The sequence below is a fragment of the Harmonia axyridis genome, chromosome 3 (genome assembly GCF_914767665.1).
Source record: "Harmonia axyridis chromosome 3, icHarAxyr1.1, whole genome shotgun sequence".
NCBI lineage: Eukaryota > Metazoa > Arthropoda > Insecta > Coleoptera > Coccinellidae > Harmonia > Harmonia axyridis.
In genome coordinates, this window is record NC_059503.1 from 33,238,649 (window position 1) to 33,255,442 (window position 16,794).

Sequence of the window (16,794 nt, forward strand, 5' to 3'; positions counted from 1 at the left end):
TACACTCTTTCTGCAGTTGAGTTAACTGATTACTGATGACCTGATAAGAACATCCCTCCATTGTGTCATGTTTATATTCTTCAACTACTGAAGGTACTGGTGAGGGTGTTGATTTCTGTAATAAGAAATTGAAATGCGATATCTATAATTATTCGGATCACAGAATTTCAAATATAAAAGTAGTCATTTTGCATCAATATTTATTAATGAACCTACTGTTTTTTTCTGACTGGAACAACTCGTATATCTTTCATATCTCTCCAAAGATTGTTCATTTTTGGAAGAGCCGCTTATATATCCCATATATTGGGTTGGAATCCAATCTATATTCTTGTCATCCTTTAGTTGAGCTGGGGCTCCTTAAAATTGATATTTGGAAATTAACTCAATAAAAAAATTATTTACAAACTTCTGGGAACCATAACCACATGGACTCACCAGATAAAAAGTGTCTAGAACATATACGTGCGTTTTTTAAAAAGGTTTCACTCAAATTTCCACGTTCAAGTACTTTAATCCAACTCTCCCTTCGATTTTTTGACAGTTCATTTAAGTGATCACCACTGTTTTTTAGAGCTGCAGGAACTCTATAAAATTTCACATTGTCTCTTTCTCCTCGCATGGAACAACCAACTACTGCACAAAATGCAGGCATTTTAAAACGGGGAATGTTATTTAAACAGGTTTTTATATCGGAATGTGATGTTCTGCTTGCTAAATGAATTTATGGTTGCCCCACAGTGCATTTGACATGTGGGTTGTGACGTCAGCTTGTAATGCTTAAAAACATAGATAAATACAAACGGAAACTATGGGCGAGTTCGGAAAGTCAGCGCTGTGTCAACTATTGTATTGTAAACTATTGATGGTTCAGCGTACACTGTATATATTTAGTATTCTGTGCTGTACAGCGGGTTCTTAAACGTTTCTCGAATTCAGCGCTGTTTCATTCGATGCCTCATCGGTTCCAGCGAAACGAAAGACCGATGTTTCTGCTGAATGAGAGAGAAAGAGAATGTTTATGCAGTCATTTCTAGGGGTTGTCTTGTCAGTTGTCACTGTTAAATTAAGTTTGGTTATGTTTATTATTCAGGTTCAATTATACCTTCTTCATCAATAATATCCAAGCTTCGAACAGCTGGATTATTCAAGGCTTCGCACAAGGGGTCATTGTCAATACGATCCTTAATTCTATCCATATCAACTGTAATATTTGGGTTTGGGATCTCATTTTTATCTCGCTGTTTCCTACGATTCAATTTCTGGATGCTTTGAAGTGCATTGATATTTTTTTTGTAGCCAAGTGATTGATTCGGTACCCAGTCTATATTGTCAACATCTTTCAATGCACTTGGCTTGCCTAAAATGAAAAAAGAAATAATTTTTTATATGCCTATGTTTCCTTGATTCTTTGAACATACCTCCTACAAAATGTTTTGAACATACAGTTGCCCATTTCAACTTCTCAGTAGTTAAATCTGCTCTTCTAATTGCCTTAATCCACAATTCACGTCTCTTTTGAGACAGAGGATTAATATTTTTTCTATTGTCGTAAATAGAAGGAAATCGGTGGAATGAAACCTTATCTCTGCCGCTTCTACTTCCACATTTCACAACCGCGCAAAATTGAGGCATTATCGAGAAAAAACAATTTTTAATATGACATAAACACACAATAAGCATTTGTAGATCCGTTTATTTGTCCAGCAGGCTGATTTGACAACCGTAATTTTCTGTCGTCTGTCAGACGTGATTATTCTACATTTAAAGTACGAGACAGATGTAGAACCTAGAACGCTGGTTTGTTTACGTTGAATTTGACAGTTTCGTTTTGGCGCGTTCCACTCATAGCAAGGACTCGAAGCTCTAGTGCGCCGAGCAGTGCTGCCAACCCACTGAGCTCAAATAAAGGTAGATAGAGGTTCGAAATTTAGGTAGATGTTGCCAAATTTAGGTAGATTATTTTTTCCTTTTTTTTAGGAGTTTTGAAAGAACTGAGTCCATAGAATTATACTTTATTAATGATAAATATTGATGAATTAATGAAAAATATAAGAAGTTACATAATAAAAAAAATTGAAAAACAAAGAAATATATTTATGTAATAATTTAAAATTTAAATATATATAAAATAATGATAATTTTTCGCAATCACTCTTATAGGTCTGGTTGCTTTTCTTCGGTAATGGTTCACGACTTGTTTCTTCGCCTACACTATCACTGGCACTCATATTTTCGATAAATTCAGCAAAAAACTTACCTATACAAAACGACACCTTTTCTGTTTCGTCAAAATCGCAATATCCCGATTCAGCAATTTTACTAAAACAGCCTGCTTTAAAGAAAGTTGTTTTCTTTACTACTTGAACACAAAAGAATAAATAGTCTTTCAAATCTTTCATTTCAACAGATGTGGATAATTTGCAAGAAAACGCTTGTTGTCCAAAAACTTTTATTATTTTAAAACCCAAAAGGGTCTTTTACTGCTTCCCGACAGCAGCCTTCGATGCATTCAGAGGGTCTCATCTTATTCCTTTCGACGATCTTATTTTATTCTGTTTTTTTTTAAGCATAAGGATCGATTCAATTAATCTGCGAGCAATACGAACCTATCTATTTTTCCTACATACATGCAACCATATTTTCTATCGCTATTTTTCTATCAAGCAAGTGCGTATTGAGGCGCAGCCATCGTTATTTATTAGTTTATTGCCCATTTCGGTCCTTTTTCTTGCATCTGTATGTTTCTGAAACTCCGCCGCTGATATCCGGAGATCTTCGTATCCAATGGCGTGCGTAAAAATTAAGATGTGAAAGCGTTAATAAGGAATAAATTTTTTTCATACAGTCCATTCAGGAATTATTGACATCCCGGGTGGCTATGGAAAATCGAAATTAAGTTGGTACTGGCTCATTCAGTAACATTTTGAATTGCAGATTTCGGGTTGGCATTGGAAATGTCATTGACAAGAGGTTAGATTTCAGTATGTTTGTGTTATTGGTTTTGATCGAAGAAATTTTGAAACTTAAAAGTTGTATCAATTTCAAACACACATTGATTAGTTTATTTGAGTATTTCTCACAGTACTGTTTGAAAAAAGAAGAAGGCAAGTCATTACAACCTGGATTATTAGTGGAAGAAAACCCGTGCAATACGATTTCACCTTCAAAGAATCATTGAATGATTTGATTGTTACCAAAACCCGAGCCAAAAGCAACCAATATATCAGCTTGGATGAAAATTGACCAAAAAGCATCTGGATTTTAATCAATCAAAGACAACATTACATAAACGTAATTGGTTACAAGTTCAAAACAGTTAATAAAAGGAAAATTCTTATTGATAAACAGAAAAATATAATAAGTTGAGTACGATTTTATGGTGAATACAGAGAATATTTGCAACAAAATGTGAAATTCATTTATCTGGAGGAAACTTGGTTATTTGAAAATGCCAGCATTATTCAACAGTGGACTCTAGAAAGAAAACAAAATGTTTTTCAAGTATATTCAAGGGTAAAAGTAGAAGGAGCACTATTTTGAATGCTGGATATTTGGATTTTTACCTGGATGTTTTGTTTTGAAAGTGGTGATCATGAGGATTATATAAATCTATGAAGAGAGAATTATTTTATGATTGGATTGCTAAACAAAGTCTTGGCATTGCATCTATAGCTTATTTATATTCTATATTGAAATTAAGTATTGTTATATCTGTGTTTTGTTCTTCAATGAGTAATCCAAAAATCTAATAAATTCCAATTGCTTTATAGAATTTTTACTGAGTATTTAATTGAAAAATATATTCAGAAGAGTAACTTCAAGAATTTCTTCATCTCTTACCCCCTTGAAGATAATAATAGAATGCAATAAAATTTTAAAATTCACAAATTAAAAATAATTTCATGCAAAAATGCTTTTAGTGAGTGAGTTAAAGCTGTTATGGGCAAAATAATTTATGTAATTTAATAGAAACTAGTATACAAGCATTTCAATAAAAAACAGAAAACTCGAGTACAAATAGTACCTATATTTTTCATACAAGTTTAATCAATCATTCATGTCATGAACAGTTTCAATAAATAGTGACTTTAGAAAGTAATTTACACATCGGCTGATAAATTGGTTCCAATTTTGAAAGTTACAGTACAACTGTGATGTCAAAATTTTTCATATACTAAATGGATTCTTTGAATTTTATTTCTGTCTTATTATGATACGGCTCTTCCATTCACTAAGCTACACTATTTAAAGGACCCCGCACGTTTAGTATGGGAAATGGCTTTCCGTGAATTTGGCTGAATTTTTGATATGTTGTAGTTCTTGATGAACTGATCAAAAAAGTCCTTAGCCACAAAGCTCAAAAATGGACAGTTTTCGAGATATGGAGCTTTGAAAATGGATTTTTTGCAATTTTCGGGGTTTTTGCTCATCAATCAGGGAGCTCTCATTTCTGGTTTTGATGGAATTTGGATGTTCGGCGGCCAGAACCCGACTGAGAAATGATCTTCCTTGGTTATATTAGGCACCGCCATCGATAATTTTTTATACACTGCTCCACATTGGCTATGAAATGAGATACAAAATCCAAGATCTTCTATACATCTTTTCATGCCACAAGATGACGCCAGAATAATTCACATGACCGAGAAACGACATATTGTGAGATTTTTTTAAGAGAAACCATAATAACTAAATCCTCATATATCTGATGTCCAATAATATCAAATATGTTAGCCGAAATGTTCATAACCAGGCATCGCGAGCTGTAATGGGGGAAAATGCGAAAATCATAATCATATATCCTCAGGGATAACAATTGTGATCACTATTGATGTCATTTACATATGATTTGTGATTTGTTCCTCACAAATCTCGATAATCTGACAATGGGGTGCCAAGACATTTTCCTCAGAATGTCTCGAAATTGATGATAGCATCTCACAGACAAACGAATCCGTGAAAATGTCTGCAGTTTTGATACAATATAGTACTATCCTGGTAGAATATAGAAGTCCAAGTGTTGGAAGCAAACTATGAATGGAACTTCCGATATTAACCCACGAATTCTTGATAATAATTTTTTTTTTCTATGAACTTTTTTAACTTCACACATACGAATGAATACTATCTAATAATATGATCGTTGGCAAAATGAATGAGTAGATCAATCAAATACAATATAATAATGAGAGTTACATTCATAATAATAATAACAATGATGATAATAAACAAAAAACAATTTAAAATTATATTAGCAATCGCAAGAAATCTAATATAATTTTAAATTGATTTTTGTTCATTATCATTATTGTTATTATTATTATTATGGATGTTACTCTCATTATTATATTGTATTTGATTGATCTACTCATTCATTTTGCCAACGATCATATTATTAGATAGTATTCATTCGTATGTGTGAAGTTAAAAAAGTTCATAGAAAAAAAAAATTATTATCAAGAATTCGTGGGTTAATATCGGAAGTTCCATTCATAGTTTGCTTCCAACACTTGGACTTCTATATTCTACCAGGATAGTACTATATTGTATCAAAACTGCAGACATTTTCACGGATTCGTTTGTCTGTGAGATGCTATCATCAATTTCGAGACATTCTGAGGAAAATGTCTTGGCACCCCATTGTCAGATTATCGAGATTTGTGAGAAACAAATCACATATCATATGTTAATGACATCAATAGTGATCACAATTGTTATCCCTGAGGATATATGATTATGATTTTCCCAGTTTCCCCCATTACAGCTCGCGATGCCTGGTTATGAACATTTCGGCTAACATATTTGATATTATTGGACATCAGATATATGAGGATTCAGTTATTATGGTTTCTCTTAAAAAAATCTCACAATATGTCGTTTCCCGGTCATGAGAATTATTCTGGCGTCATCTTGTGGCATGAAAAGATGTATGGAAGATCTTGGATTTTGTATCTCATTTCATAGCCAATTTGGAGCAGTGTATAAAAAATTATCGATGGCGGTGCCTAATTTAACAAAGGAAGATCATTTCTCAGTCGGGTTCTGGCCGCCGAACATCCAAATTCCATCAAAACCAGAAATGAGAGCTCTCCGATTGATGAGCAAAAACCCCGAAAATTGTAAAAAATCCATTTTCAAAGCTCCATATCTCGAAAACTGTCCATTTTTGAGCTTTGTGGCTAAGGACTTTTCTGATCAGTTCATCAAGAACTACAACATATCAAAAATTCAGCCAATTTCACGGAAAGCCATTTCCCATACTAAACGTGCGGGGTCCTTTATCAACCAGTTTTTTCTGTTTTCTTCACCAGTTTAGACACCACAGTTAAAATGATCCATAAGAGTGATTTAATAAGAATTTTGCAAGCAGGTTGGTATCCAGTGTCCATCAGTAATGCAACAATTTTTGTAGAGCCTTTGGCGAAAATGAATATGCCTATTTTAATGATCTTCAATGGGATCTTTCATGAGCGACTCTTAAATGAATAGATATCTCTTCATTGAATTTCCTTGAAATGAGATAGCATTTCACTATATTTTTACGTTATATAATCTGAATTTCAATTTATGAAATCATGACTGTATGCGTCCCTTCGTAATAATCGTAATTTCGAAAATTCAGGATCTTTCGGATACAAAAATGATGAAAATAATTTAAACTGGTCATTTCTATGATGAACCATAGCAATTTTTAGTGATATTTTTGTAACCAGAAATAAAGCCGCGACTAGACGTTCATGGCCTACTTCGATGTCTATAATTCCTGAATGGACTGTAGTCACGTTACTGGTAAAACGGTTTGTCGTTGATCTAAAACCGTAAAGTTCGCGCGGAGCTGAATTAAGGTAGATCGAGCTCAAAAAAGGTAGATAGGTAGAATAGTTCGAATTTAGGTGGATCTACCTAAATTTAGGTAGGGTTGGCAGCACTGGCGCCGAGCCCCGGGGTGACACGCACCTGACTCGAAAGCAGCTTATAATTCAGCATGAATTGCAGCGCTCTTTCTCCAGCACTGACTTTCCGAACTCGCCCTTTATCTACGCTTAAAAATTTCTTATCTGTAGCCCTTAACCACAGAACACATATACTTGCTTTATTAACCATAACTTTTTAAAATTATAAAGCTATTTCTAGCGAATAACCACAAAGGACCGCGGTTATTGTTGGTCGTGCTTTGATTGTGGCCCTTTAGGAATAACTAACTTCTGCTTGAATACGCTCCATTCTTAGAATATAGATATTATTAATGTTCTAATTCTCTATTAGTGATGACGTCACACACCGCCATTTTAGTTCTGCTGTCAGTGTTCGGAATCCAAACAAGCAAATTGTCATTCAAATTAGTACGTCGTCGTTGAAGAAATTGGCTTATTTTGATAAATAAGATTATTTAAGGAACGATTTTACTATTAATTGATAGACAGAAGGAACGAGATTGATGCCAGTAATTTCGAACTTGAAGTTCAACTAATAAACACGGCTTTATACAAAATCTGGGAATGATACAGGATTCAAACTTACTGGTATTAACCTCGTTCCTTTTGTTTATCAATTAATAATAATATAATATATTATATTTTTATGGCTTTTGCCTTACCCTTACCCATAGAGAAATGAAAGAATTTTATTCGTCTATGCCCTTACCCATAACATAACCAGTGAACTCAATAAACTCTATCAATTTCACTGCGCATAATGCATAGGGGATTCCCCGAAGCTTCTTATTTCCTTGAATGAGAGTGGGAGGCCTTCTTTCTTCTATAGTATTTATTGGAAAAAGACCGAATATCGGAATATCCAGAAAAATTTCAGATTAAGGTTTCTCAGAATAAAGAGGTTTGGAAGTATCCAGTCTTGCTCTAGCTCTTCTATCCTATTGGATTATATTTATATTTGCGTTTCCCACTTTTCCCCCTCTTTTAAAATATCAATAAATATAAATATTTGGAGCAAGTGCTAACGTCTAAGGTCAAAGGTGCTAAATAATTTTAGAGTTTATAGGCAAAGTCTCAACTCTGTTTCATATTAATAATAATAATAAAAATTTGACGAATGGCGTAGAATCCAAACACATTTCAAGGGCCAAATTGTAATGATACGATATTCTGCTCATTTCACGAGTTTTTCTGCAAAGAGCACATCTCTTACGTCTCACGGAAATGCAGGTTTTCTAGAGAAATCTAAAATTGATATGAACTCGATGACAGATCGCGAAGAAGTTTACAAAGCTCGGGTTCAACTAGTAAATGAAGAAATGGCAAATAATAAATATTCTTCTTACCACAATTTCGACAGTGAAGATAAATATCGATGATAAATTATTCATAATCTCATATTCAACCGAATTTTCATTCGAATGAAAGGATTTCATACATTTTTAATAATATAATTCATTGAGTTGTGACAGCTGTCAAACTGACAGATATAAGTAGTTCACTTTTCATTTTTGTTTATTTTTATTATGTTTAGTACCGGCGTCGGTTAAGAGAATCGGTGGATTTCAATACGGAAAAATCAATTGAAAAGATATGAGTGACATGTTGGGATATGAAGGAATATCAATTATAAAGTTCTACTCTATAACATATTCACTGAAAAATGAATGTTTCGGAGTAATATCAGTATGAAGTGAATAAATTTATGAAAAAATAACGTAACTGATATTATAAGTGAAGTTTTTTTTTATAAAATGGTGAAATATTGCTGTGCTCCTGGTTGTTTGAATTATTGGGGACAAAATAAAAATATCACATTTCACAGGTTTGTTACTACAAAAAATATGAAATTACTCTTCTTACTGGAAATTTCAATTAGGTTTCCACACAAACGTCCTGATATTTTGGAAAAATGGATTCAAGCAACAAAGATGAAAAATTTCGAGGCAAATTTATTCGCCATGATTTGCAGTGATCATTTTACAGTTGATTGCTATACAGAAAACAACCTACATCGAAGAATCTTGAAAAAAGAAGCTATTCCCACAATATTTAAACATTTTAATAATATCAAGACTTCAGTTACAGTTGAACCCAGTGGCGCAGAGGTAATTTATCAAATGAATATCAATAAATTTATTCATTTTATCCACTCCAATGTGAATTAATATTTATTTTTCAATTTGATTTTGCAAATAACATTTTTACATCTGTTGGTTTACTTTGCATTAGGGTGAGATAACTAATCATACACAGGATGGTTATAAATAATTGTAGTTAGCTGGTTCTATAAATGTGAATTCTTTATAGATGTAGGAAAGCTTTCACATCCATAACCCAGCCAACTGTGATGGTAAAAATTATAAAAGTTCTGTATATACATAGAATATTTTATAACAAGCGTTCATTTAAATTCATGGTCAAGAGTGTTCTGGAGAAATTAGAGTTGATTTTTTGTGATTACAAGTAGCACTTAGCTTGTTCCCAAATTCGAAGTATGTAAACAAATATTAGTAATATGGCACAAGCTAAGCGCTACTTGTAATCACAGAAAATCTGCTCTTACTTCTCCACAGCATTCTTGACCAGGAATGTCAATGAACGCTCGTTATAAGTATATTATACCGGGTGATTCACGGCGATGGTTGTTTATGGAAACAATGATCTTTCTCCCTAAAATATTTGCAGACCTCTACAACCTCCACTTATACCAGAAACAGACTACTACTTTCTAATTTAAAATAAAACTCAGCAGTTCATGAGTTAATGAGATGGAAAAAATGGTTGCGATGGGAACTCGCATTTGTTTTGAATATTTCTGCATAAAATTTCTTCAAATTTTTTCAAAAATACTTCTTTTTTCGATTTTGTAAAAAGGTAGTAAAGGCGTACGAATGGATATCCATCTTCCTAGATAATAGGTTACAATCCGTTAAAGTGGTTGATAAAAGAGACACATACATGTCTGATCTTATGGTGAATGCACAGGGAGTTCCACAGGGGTCCATACTTGGACCTCTGTTGTTTATCATGTATATCAATGAGTTACCTTCTGTTATACCAGAGTCATTTACCACTCTTTATGCAGATGATTCAACATTTCTGTTTAGTGATGAAGACCCAAACATTTTAAAGGCCAAAATTATGAATGCTTTATTGAAATTCTCTGCCTGGTCTAGTGATCAATCTTTGTTATTTAATACAACTAAAACGAATTTCATTGCATTTCATCCTCGCCAAAAAACTTTTTCTCCTAACTTTGATATATTGGTTAACAACTCAAACATAACAAAAACTGAAAATGTGAAATTTCTGAGAGTGTTCTTTGATTCGGATGTCATTCAAAACTCACTGTCTAAGTTTATCAAAGTTGTTAAATTCGAAATGTTTTCAAATTAGAAATTTGAGAAAAACACTCAATGTAGATCACATTCGTTTACTTCATTTCAGTGAAATACAATCTAGGATTAGTTATGGGATTCGTATTTGGGGGAGTTCTCCTCATGTTAAAAATGTGTTTTTGTCACAGAAAAGAATTCTAAGGTGTATTTCAAATGTCTCATTTTTAGACTCCTGTTTTTGTCAACCTGAGAATTTTAACTGTGTATGGCATTTATACATTTATTGGATTTGATCACATCGGTGCATATCAATAAGAACAGCTATTTAAAGAATAGTGATATTCATGCTCATGACAAAAGATATAAATCAAACTTTTCTATATCTTGCCAGCGAATAAAAATATGTAAGAAATCACATTTAGTAATGGAAATTGAACTTTATAATAGGCTTCCCCAATGTTTTAAAGATATTACCTTAGTGCATACATTTAAAATGGAAATAAAGAACTATCTAGTTGACATGTTCATATTCTGTTGAGGAATATTTTGAGAAAATTCATTGAACTATGTCTGGACTGCAACATTCACTTTGTTTGATTTTAAATATTGACTTACCTGTGTGTTTCCAGTGATTTTTAGTATTTTCTATATGTTTATTTATTGCGTTACTGTATTTGTTCATTAAAATAATTGCTTAGTTCTTGTATTTTAAGGTAAATTCTGGTTTCAGTTTTTAATTTAATTTTTAATTTGTTCCTATTCTGACTTGTCCTATCCATCTATCTATCTATTGCAAAAAATATATTTTATTACAAATTAATGCTTAAAACCTAAGAAAAGTGATTCATTTTAGTAAAGTTTTTTGATAGACACTGAAAATTCAACTCTGTGTAAATTATAATGTCTTGACTCTAACATGGATAACAATCAAGCAATCTTTATCGAAATATGCAATGAAAACAACTCTACAGTTGTTACCACCACTCTTGGATGATTTCAATGTAAAATTCTTTTACAGCCAAGTTCATCTGATAAGGCCAAAGAAGAGGAAATAGAGTTGAAAGAAAATGATCCCGTTGTTCAATCTAATCACATTACAGAGGTATGTTGAATATATTCATGTATACTAATTTTTTGTATTTCAATATAATGTTACATAGGATTATCAGTAGCCCTTTCAAAGTAGAAATCAATATTTGAATAAAAATGATAAGGTCAGTTTTACTTACGGTTATCATTAATTCTCTTCTTGAGTTAGATCTCCTCTTTCAGAGTGTAGAAAAAATGGATTGTTGTAAGTCAAATCAAGTCCAAAATGGTTGGTTTAGGGAAATCAATGATATGTGGCCAGGGCAACATTTTGCCCTCAAAGTTGATAAAGTATTGAGTTGTGAAAAATCTGAATTCCAGGAAGTTATGGTTTTACAAACGTGAGTACTTCATTGCTACCGATAATATCATTTAGGACATATATTTTTTTAGATCTAATCATGGAAAGGCATTAATCTTAGATGGAATAATTCAATGTACAGAAAATGATGAATTTGCATATCAAGAAATGATTTCTTTCCTTCCCCTTTGTGCTCATCCCAATCCGGAGAGAGTTCTTATAGTGGGCGGTGGCGATGGGGGCGTGGCTAGAGAAGTTGCTAAACATCCATTGGTCAAAGAAATTGTCCAGGTTGAGATTGACCAGATGGTCATAGATGTGTCCAAGAAATACCTGCCCTCCATGTCTAAAGGATTAGACTCCAACAAATTAGATCTCAAGGTGAGTTGTGACAATTATTTTGATGTCCTTTGAAAAGTTTCAATAACTGAATTAATTAAGGTTACCGATGGTTTCGAATATATGAGGAATCATAAGAAAGAATTTGACGTCATCATAACTGACTCTAGTGATCCAATAGGACCAGCCATCGCTCTTTTTTCAGAATCTTACTTTTTGCTCCTGAAAGAAGCTTTGAAACCAGGTGGCATAATTTGTTCTCAAGGAGGAACGGTTTGGGCTGGCTTGGAAATGGTCAAAAATACTTTCGATCATTGCAAGAAATATTTCAAAGTTGTGAGGTGAGAATGGAAGTTTTAAAAATTATTCATTATTAATTTTTTCTCTGTGTTATGAGCAATATCTTCTTTATAGATATCCAATTGTTAGTGTCCCCACATATCCAACAGGCCAAATTGGGTTTTTTTTGGCTGGCATCGATGAAAATATTAATTTGACAGAGCCTAAGTTCCTGTTCACAGAGGTTGAACTGCAGAAATATGAATTGAAGTATTACAATTCAGAAATTCATAAAGCATGCTTTATCTTGCCAAATTTTGCAAAAAAAGTTTTATATGGTTGATGTTTTATTAATTATATTTTTTTAGGTTCCTATATATTTTTTTCAATGTTAGAAATAGTTAAATATTTTATAGATTCATTATTTTATTTGATTTTATATTTCTTTGTATACTGTGTCAAGGGTAGATTTCTGATGGTTTTGCTCTTATTAACCTATTGCTTGATTTTAGTTAGAACAGTATTAAGGGTGTAGTTCTAACTTTTTATTACTATTTTATACAATTGTACTATTCAACCTAATAAAAATTTTACATAGATACATCTTATATGTGAATTGTTATATCAAAAAATATCATCTGGCATTAAATATACAAGCCTTGACGCATATGAATCTTTATCATCAAACAAAAAGGAAGGAATTCAGGAAGAGTTTGATGGCAGATAAAATATTACAAACATATTTTTATTGAAAGCTAAAATATTATAATTAAAAATATTAAAATACGCAATTGAAACATAACTGATATAAAATCTATATATTAAAAAAAAAAACGGAAGTTAGATATCTTCATCTGGTTTTTTTATAATTCCTAGTTTTTCTGCAGCCTTCAAAATCTCCTCAGCTGTTTTAGCAACTTTAGGATGGGTCTCTTCAGGTAATTTAGACAAAGCCAGCAAAATTTCCATAACATTGGTAGAAATAAGCTTCTCCGCATTTTCTTTAGAGCTATCTATTATGTTTGATACCATGCAAAGACCCCTATATTGAATACTAGGTTTGGGATTTGCTAGCAATATTTGCAAACAATGTAGCCAGTTTTGTGATTCAAAAAGTTTTGTACAAATTATATTACTACTTCCAGTCAATATAGCCAGACACCCAGAGGCTGCCATAGAAGTGTCCAAATCTTCATCCATCGCCAAAGATACCATCATTTTGGTTCTATCGTTAGGACCTTCGTAAATTTTCACAACATCAGGAGACATAGCCATGTTTGTCATACATTGTGTTGCTGCCCTACATAGATACTCATGATCTTCAAAGAGATAATGATCAATTCTTGATAGGCCCCCTTCTTTCAGTATCTTTTGTCGGACACTTTCGCTTACCTGAAATAAATTAAATAATAAGATGAATAGGTACAAGATAGGATGACTAAATAAGGAAGCAAATACTTCACATTCTAAGCCTTGATAGGAAACAACTTAATTTTCACTCAATTTTCTTAATTCATCCCTACCTGTGCTAAGTTACAGATAGCCATTAAACCCTCAAAATTTTCTAAACCCTTTCTATCAGGATGTAGAAGGTGGATAAGAGGGCGTATAACCTCTAAACATCTTTGCCCTGGAAAGGCCACTTCTGGATCCATTGTTATACCTATCCTTGCTAAAGCTTGACATGCCTGAACCTTTCCTTTTTCAGTACCTTTTGAAGCTAAAGATATCAAAGCCTTAACCCCTCCTTGAGCAACTACAATGCCTCTTAGTTCCTGTTCACTACACAGTGCATTGAATACCCTAGAGATTGACTCCCTGGAGTTTTCACTTTCTGTTTTAGAGAGAGCCACAAGTGCTGAAGTTACTCCTAATTTTCCCAAAATTATAACTCTTTTGGTAATGAAATCTGGATCATCCAATTCATGTTTTTCTGGTATGTGCTGTTTAGCAAACTTTGCAAGTTCTACCATTTCCGGAAGGACCTTAAATGAAATTCAGGTAGAGTTCACTTTTTCCTAAAAATCTGTCTCACCTCTTGTTCTTCATATGCATTCAAAAGGTTCATCAGAGTTGTTATAACTCCATATAAGCAAGACTCATCACCTGTTCTTGCAAGTTCAATCATTGCACAAATGCAAGCTTTATCTTCTATTAATTTTTCCTTGACCTCTGCATCTAGTGTTAGATATGCCAAACCTTCAGTGGCCCATTTTCTAAAGGATAAATCCTTTCCTGGTTTCAGCATGAATCTACAACAGGCATAATAATGGGAGTAAAATATTTGTAGCATAATTTCTTTTTACCTTCTGCAAGCTTCTGCTAATTTGATATTAGACCCTTCAGCAAATGGTCTCATTGAAGCATCTGTTCCAGCTGAGCTACCAAGTTTGCATAATCCAACAAGTGCTCTTAGTCTTACTCCATCATCTTTTGAAGTATATAGCTTCTTTAAAATGTCAACACCTTGTGCTATTATAGCTTTAGCTTTATCTGCTCTACTGGCTGCAGCAATTATACATTCACAAGCTACCTATTAGAAAAATGAGGTGAATATTCCTTCTAGAAAAACAAAATATACTCACTTTTTGCTGTAATACATCTTCGGTATTTGCCATAACTAGAATCATCTGCATAATTCCTTCTTTTCCGACAATGGCATTTCCAACATCAAGAGGGCCCCTTAATAAACTAGTTATTGTTGCAACAACCCTTACTTTTGATTCCATATCAGGACTCAGCAATTTTTCTTTTACATAGTCTTCTATTTTGCCCATAAACTTTTCTTTTGCTTTATCGTAGTACATATTTTCATATATACGCTGTAAACACATTGCTGCTACAGTACTTGTTGAATGTGTTATGTTCATTGAACTTTCATATTTGAATTCTTCCAATTCACTAGTACACTGTAGCAGTCGCTCAACTCCTCCTAAACAAAAATGTTGAAATTAATTAATTCCCATTCCTTGCTCTTCAGAACTGATTACTGTAGTCAATCATTATTGAAAACTTTAACCGATAAAAATACATAACATAACCTACCTTGTTCTACAAGTTGCAGAGCCCAGTCTAATGCAGTGTAGTGCACGTTTCTTATTAGTAATTCAATGATTGCATCTCTAGCTATTCCACTTATGAGTCTATTTGTTAAATTATTAATAAAAAACGTCAATATTAAATTGAGATCTTCCTCATATGTTTTAATCAATTCCTTATCAGGTTTGGAATCAGATACATTTTTCATTCCAGATAGGGAATTCAAAATTGCTTGAAGACAATATTGAATAGCATCAACTTGCTCTTTTGTTTTTGAATCGAGCATATCAAGGAACCAAGGCAGTCCCAATTCATGGAGTACCTTTTTCGTTTTTTCTGAAGAATGTTTGAAGAGTTCTCCAATAACTCTTATAGCTGTGTAAGATATTAATGATAATTTGTTCTCATAAATAGTAATTTTAACTAACCTGTAAGTCTTATTTCTTCATTTTTCTCAACTTTTAATAATCTTTTAATTTGCTGAATAACAGTTGATTTCACCATCAGTGTTGATCCGGCTCCTTCTCTTGCCAGAACCAGCAAGTTTTTCATGGCAGTTTCACGTTTGTCAATATTTTCAGTGAACTCAAAAGCAATTTTTGACATACTTTCTAGTTTGGTGGTAGTTTGGGCATTTTTTCTTTCTCTCTCTTGAACAATCCTGTATAGCCTTTCAAGATTTGGTTGAATTGCTTTATTATTGGGATCGTCTTTGAAGATTTGTGTGGCATCCCTATAAGCTTCTTCAAACCTCTAAAAATTGAGACCATTTGCATTGTTTTATTATAGAATTTTCCAATAGGAAAATGGCATACCTCAAGTTTTTCTAGCGCTTGACAACGTCTATATAGAGCTTTAGGATCTGAAGGAACTAATTTCAAGCATTTGTCACAATCTTTCACTACCTCTTCATAATTCTCCAGTTTAAGGTGTGTAGCAGCCCTATTTTTGTAATAAGTTGCTGAATCTTTTCCTTCTTCGTTCACTAGCTTTATTGCCTTCGTATAAAATTCTAGAGCTTCAACAAAATTGCCATTTTTAAAGGATTCATTACCTTGCTCTTTATACTTTTCAGCATCCTTAATATCACCTGTAATCATTTTGTTTTTCTCACACTATTTCAAACTTATGAGAGGTGCTACTTATAGCCATATGAGTTGCGTTCTGATTGTTCTGAATTATATTCAGCGACCTAATTGAATTAGAAACCTGGATTAAAAATAGAAAGAAAATTCTAGTAAAAATCCAATACTAAAATTAAAACCATCCCCAAATAAGGTTATGTTTCTGGTAGAAATCTTTCAAAAACATCAATTTAGTTTTTTACATCTTTTATCTACTTGTTTAAATCGATATTGTTATTAGTAGGAATTCATTGGAGAATATAAATATTGAAATCATTAAATAGTAGTTGTGAAAGTCAAATGGGATTGATTGTTAGTTGTAGCTCCAAATTCCGTAGACATTA

General features: G+C 32.8%; 3 protein-coding genes across 7 annotated transcripts in view; 1 reads left to right on the forward strand and 2 right to left on the reverse strand.

Moving 5' to 3' along the window:
* The window catches only part of LOC123676367, a 20,883-nt gene extending 12,472 nt beyond the window's left edge, over positions 1-8,411 (reverse strand). Inside the window, exons 1-4 of one of the 5 annotated variants that reach the window (XM_045612236.1) lie at positions 1,422-1,746; positions 1,106-1,360; positions 217-359; positions 4-115 (exon numbers count right to left, since the gene is read on the reverse strand). In XM_045612236.1, the coding sequence (XP_045468192.1) occupies positions 4-115; positions 217-359; positions 1,106-1,360; positions 1,422-1,683 (772 nt within the window). In that variant the 5' untranslated portion in view covers positions 1,684-1,746. Of the gene's footprint in view, positions 1-3; positions 116-216; positions 360-438; positions 1,082-1,105; positions 1,361-1,421; positions 1,747-7,647; positions 7,777-8,284 lie in introns of those variants that run through there. The other 4 variants (XM_045612242.1, XM_045612240.1, XM_045612237.1 and 1 more) reach the window with 4 other exon arrangements.
* On the forward strand, positions 8,383-12,888 carry LOC123676371 (spermidine synthase). Its single transcript, XM_045612246.1, has 7 exons — positions 8,383-8,763; positions 8,818-9,046; positions 11,298-11,381; positions 11,552-11,709; positions 11,762-12,050; positions 12,111-12,349; positions 12,423-12,888. Exons 1-7 carry the CDS (start codon positions 8,693-8,695, stop codon positions 12,628-12,630), a joined length of 1,278 nt encoding a protein of 425 aa, XP_045468202.1. The 5' UTR covers positions 8,383-8,692; the 3' UTR covers positions 12,631-12,888.
* On the reverse strand, positions 12,626-16,661 carry LOC123676369 (protein unc-45 homolog B). Its single transcript, XM_045612243.1, has 8 exons — positions 16,142-16,661; positions 15,755-16,079; positions 15,333-15,701; positions 14,873-15,219; positions 14,594-14,820; positions 14,323-14,539; positions 13,811-14,272; positions 12,626-13,679 (listed from the first exon to the last, which is right to left on the reverse strand). Exons 1-8 carry the CDS (start codon positions 16,424-16,426, stop codon positions 13,128-13,130), a joined length of 2,784 nt encoding a protein of 927 aa, XP_045468199.1. The 5' UTR covers positions 16,427-16,661; the 3' UTR covers positions 12,626-13,127.
* Positions 16,662-16,794: the final 133 nt, after the last annotated feature.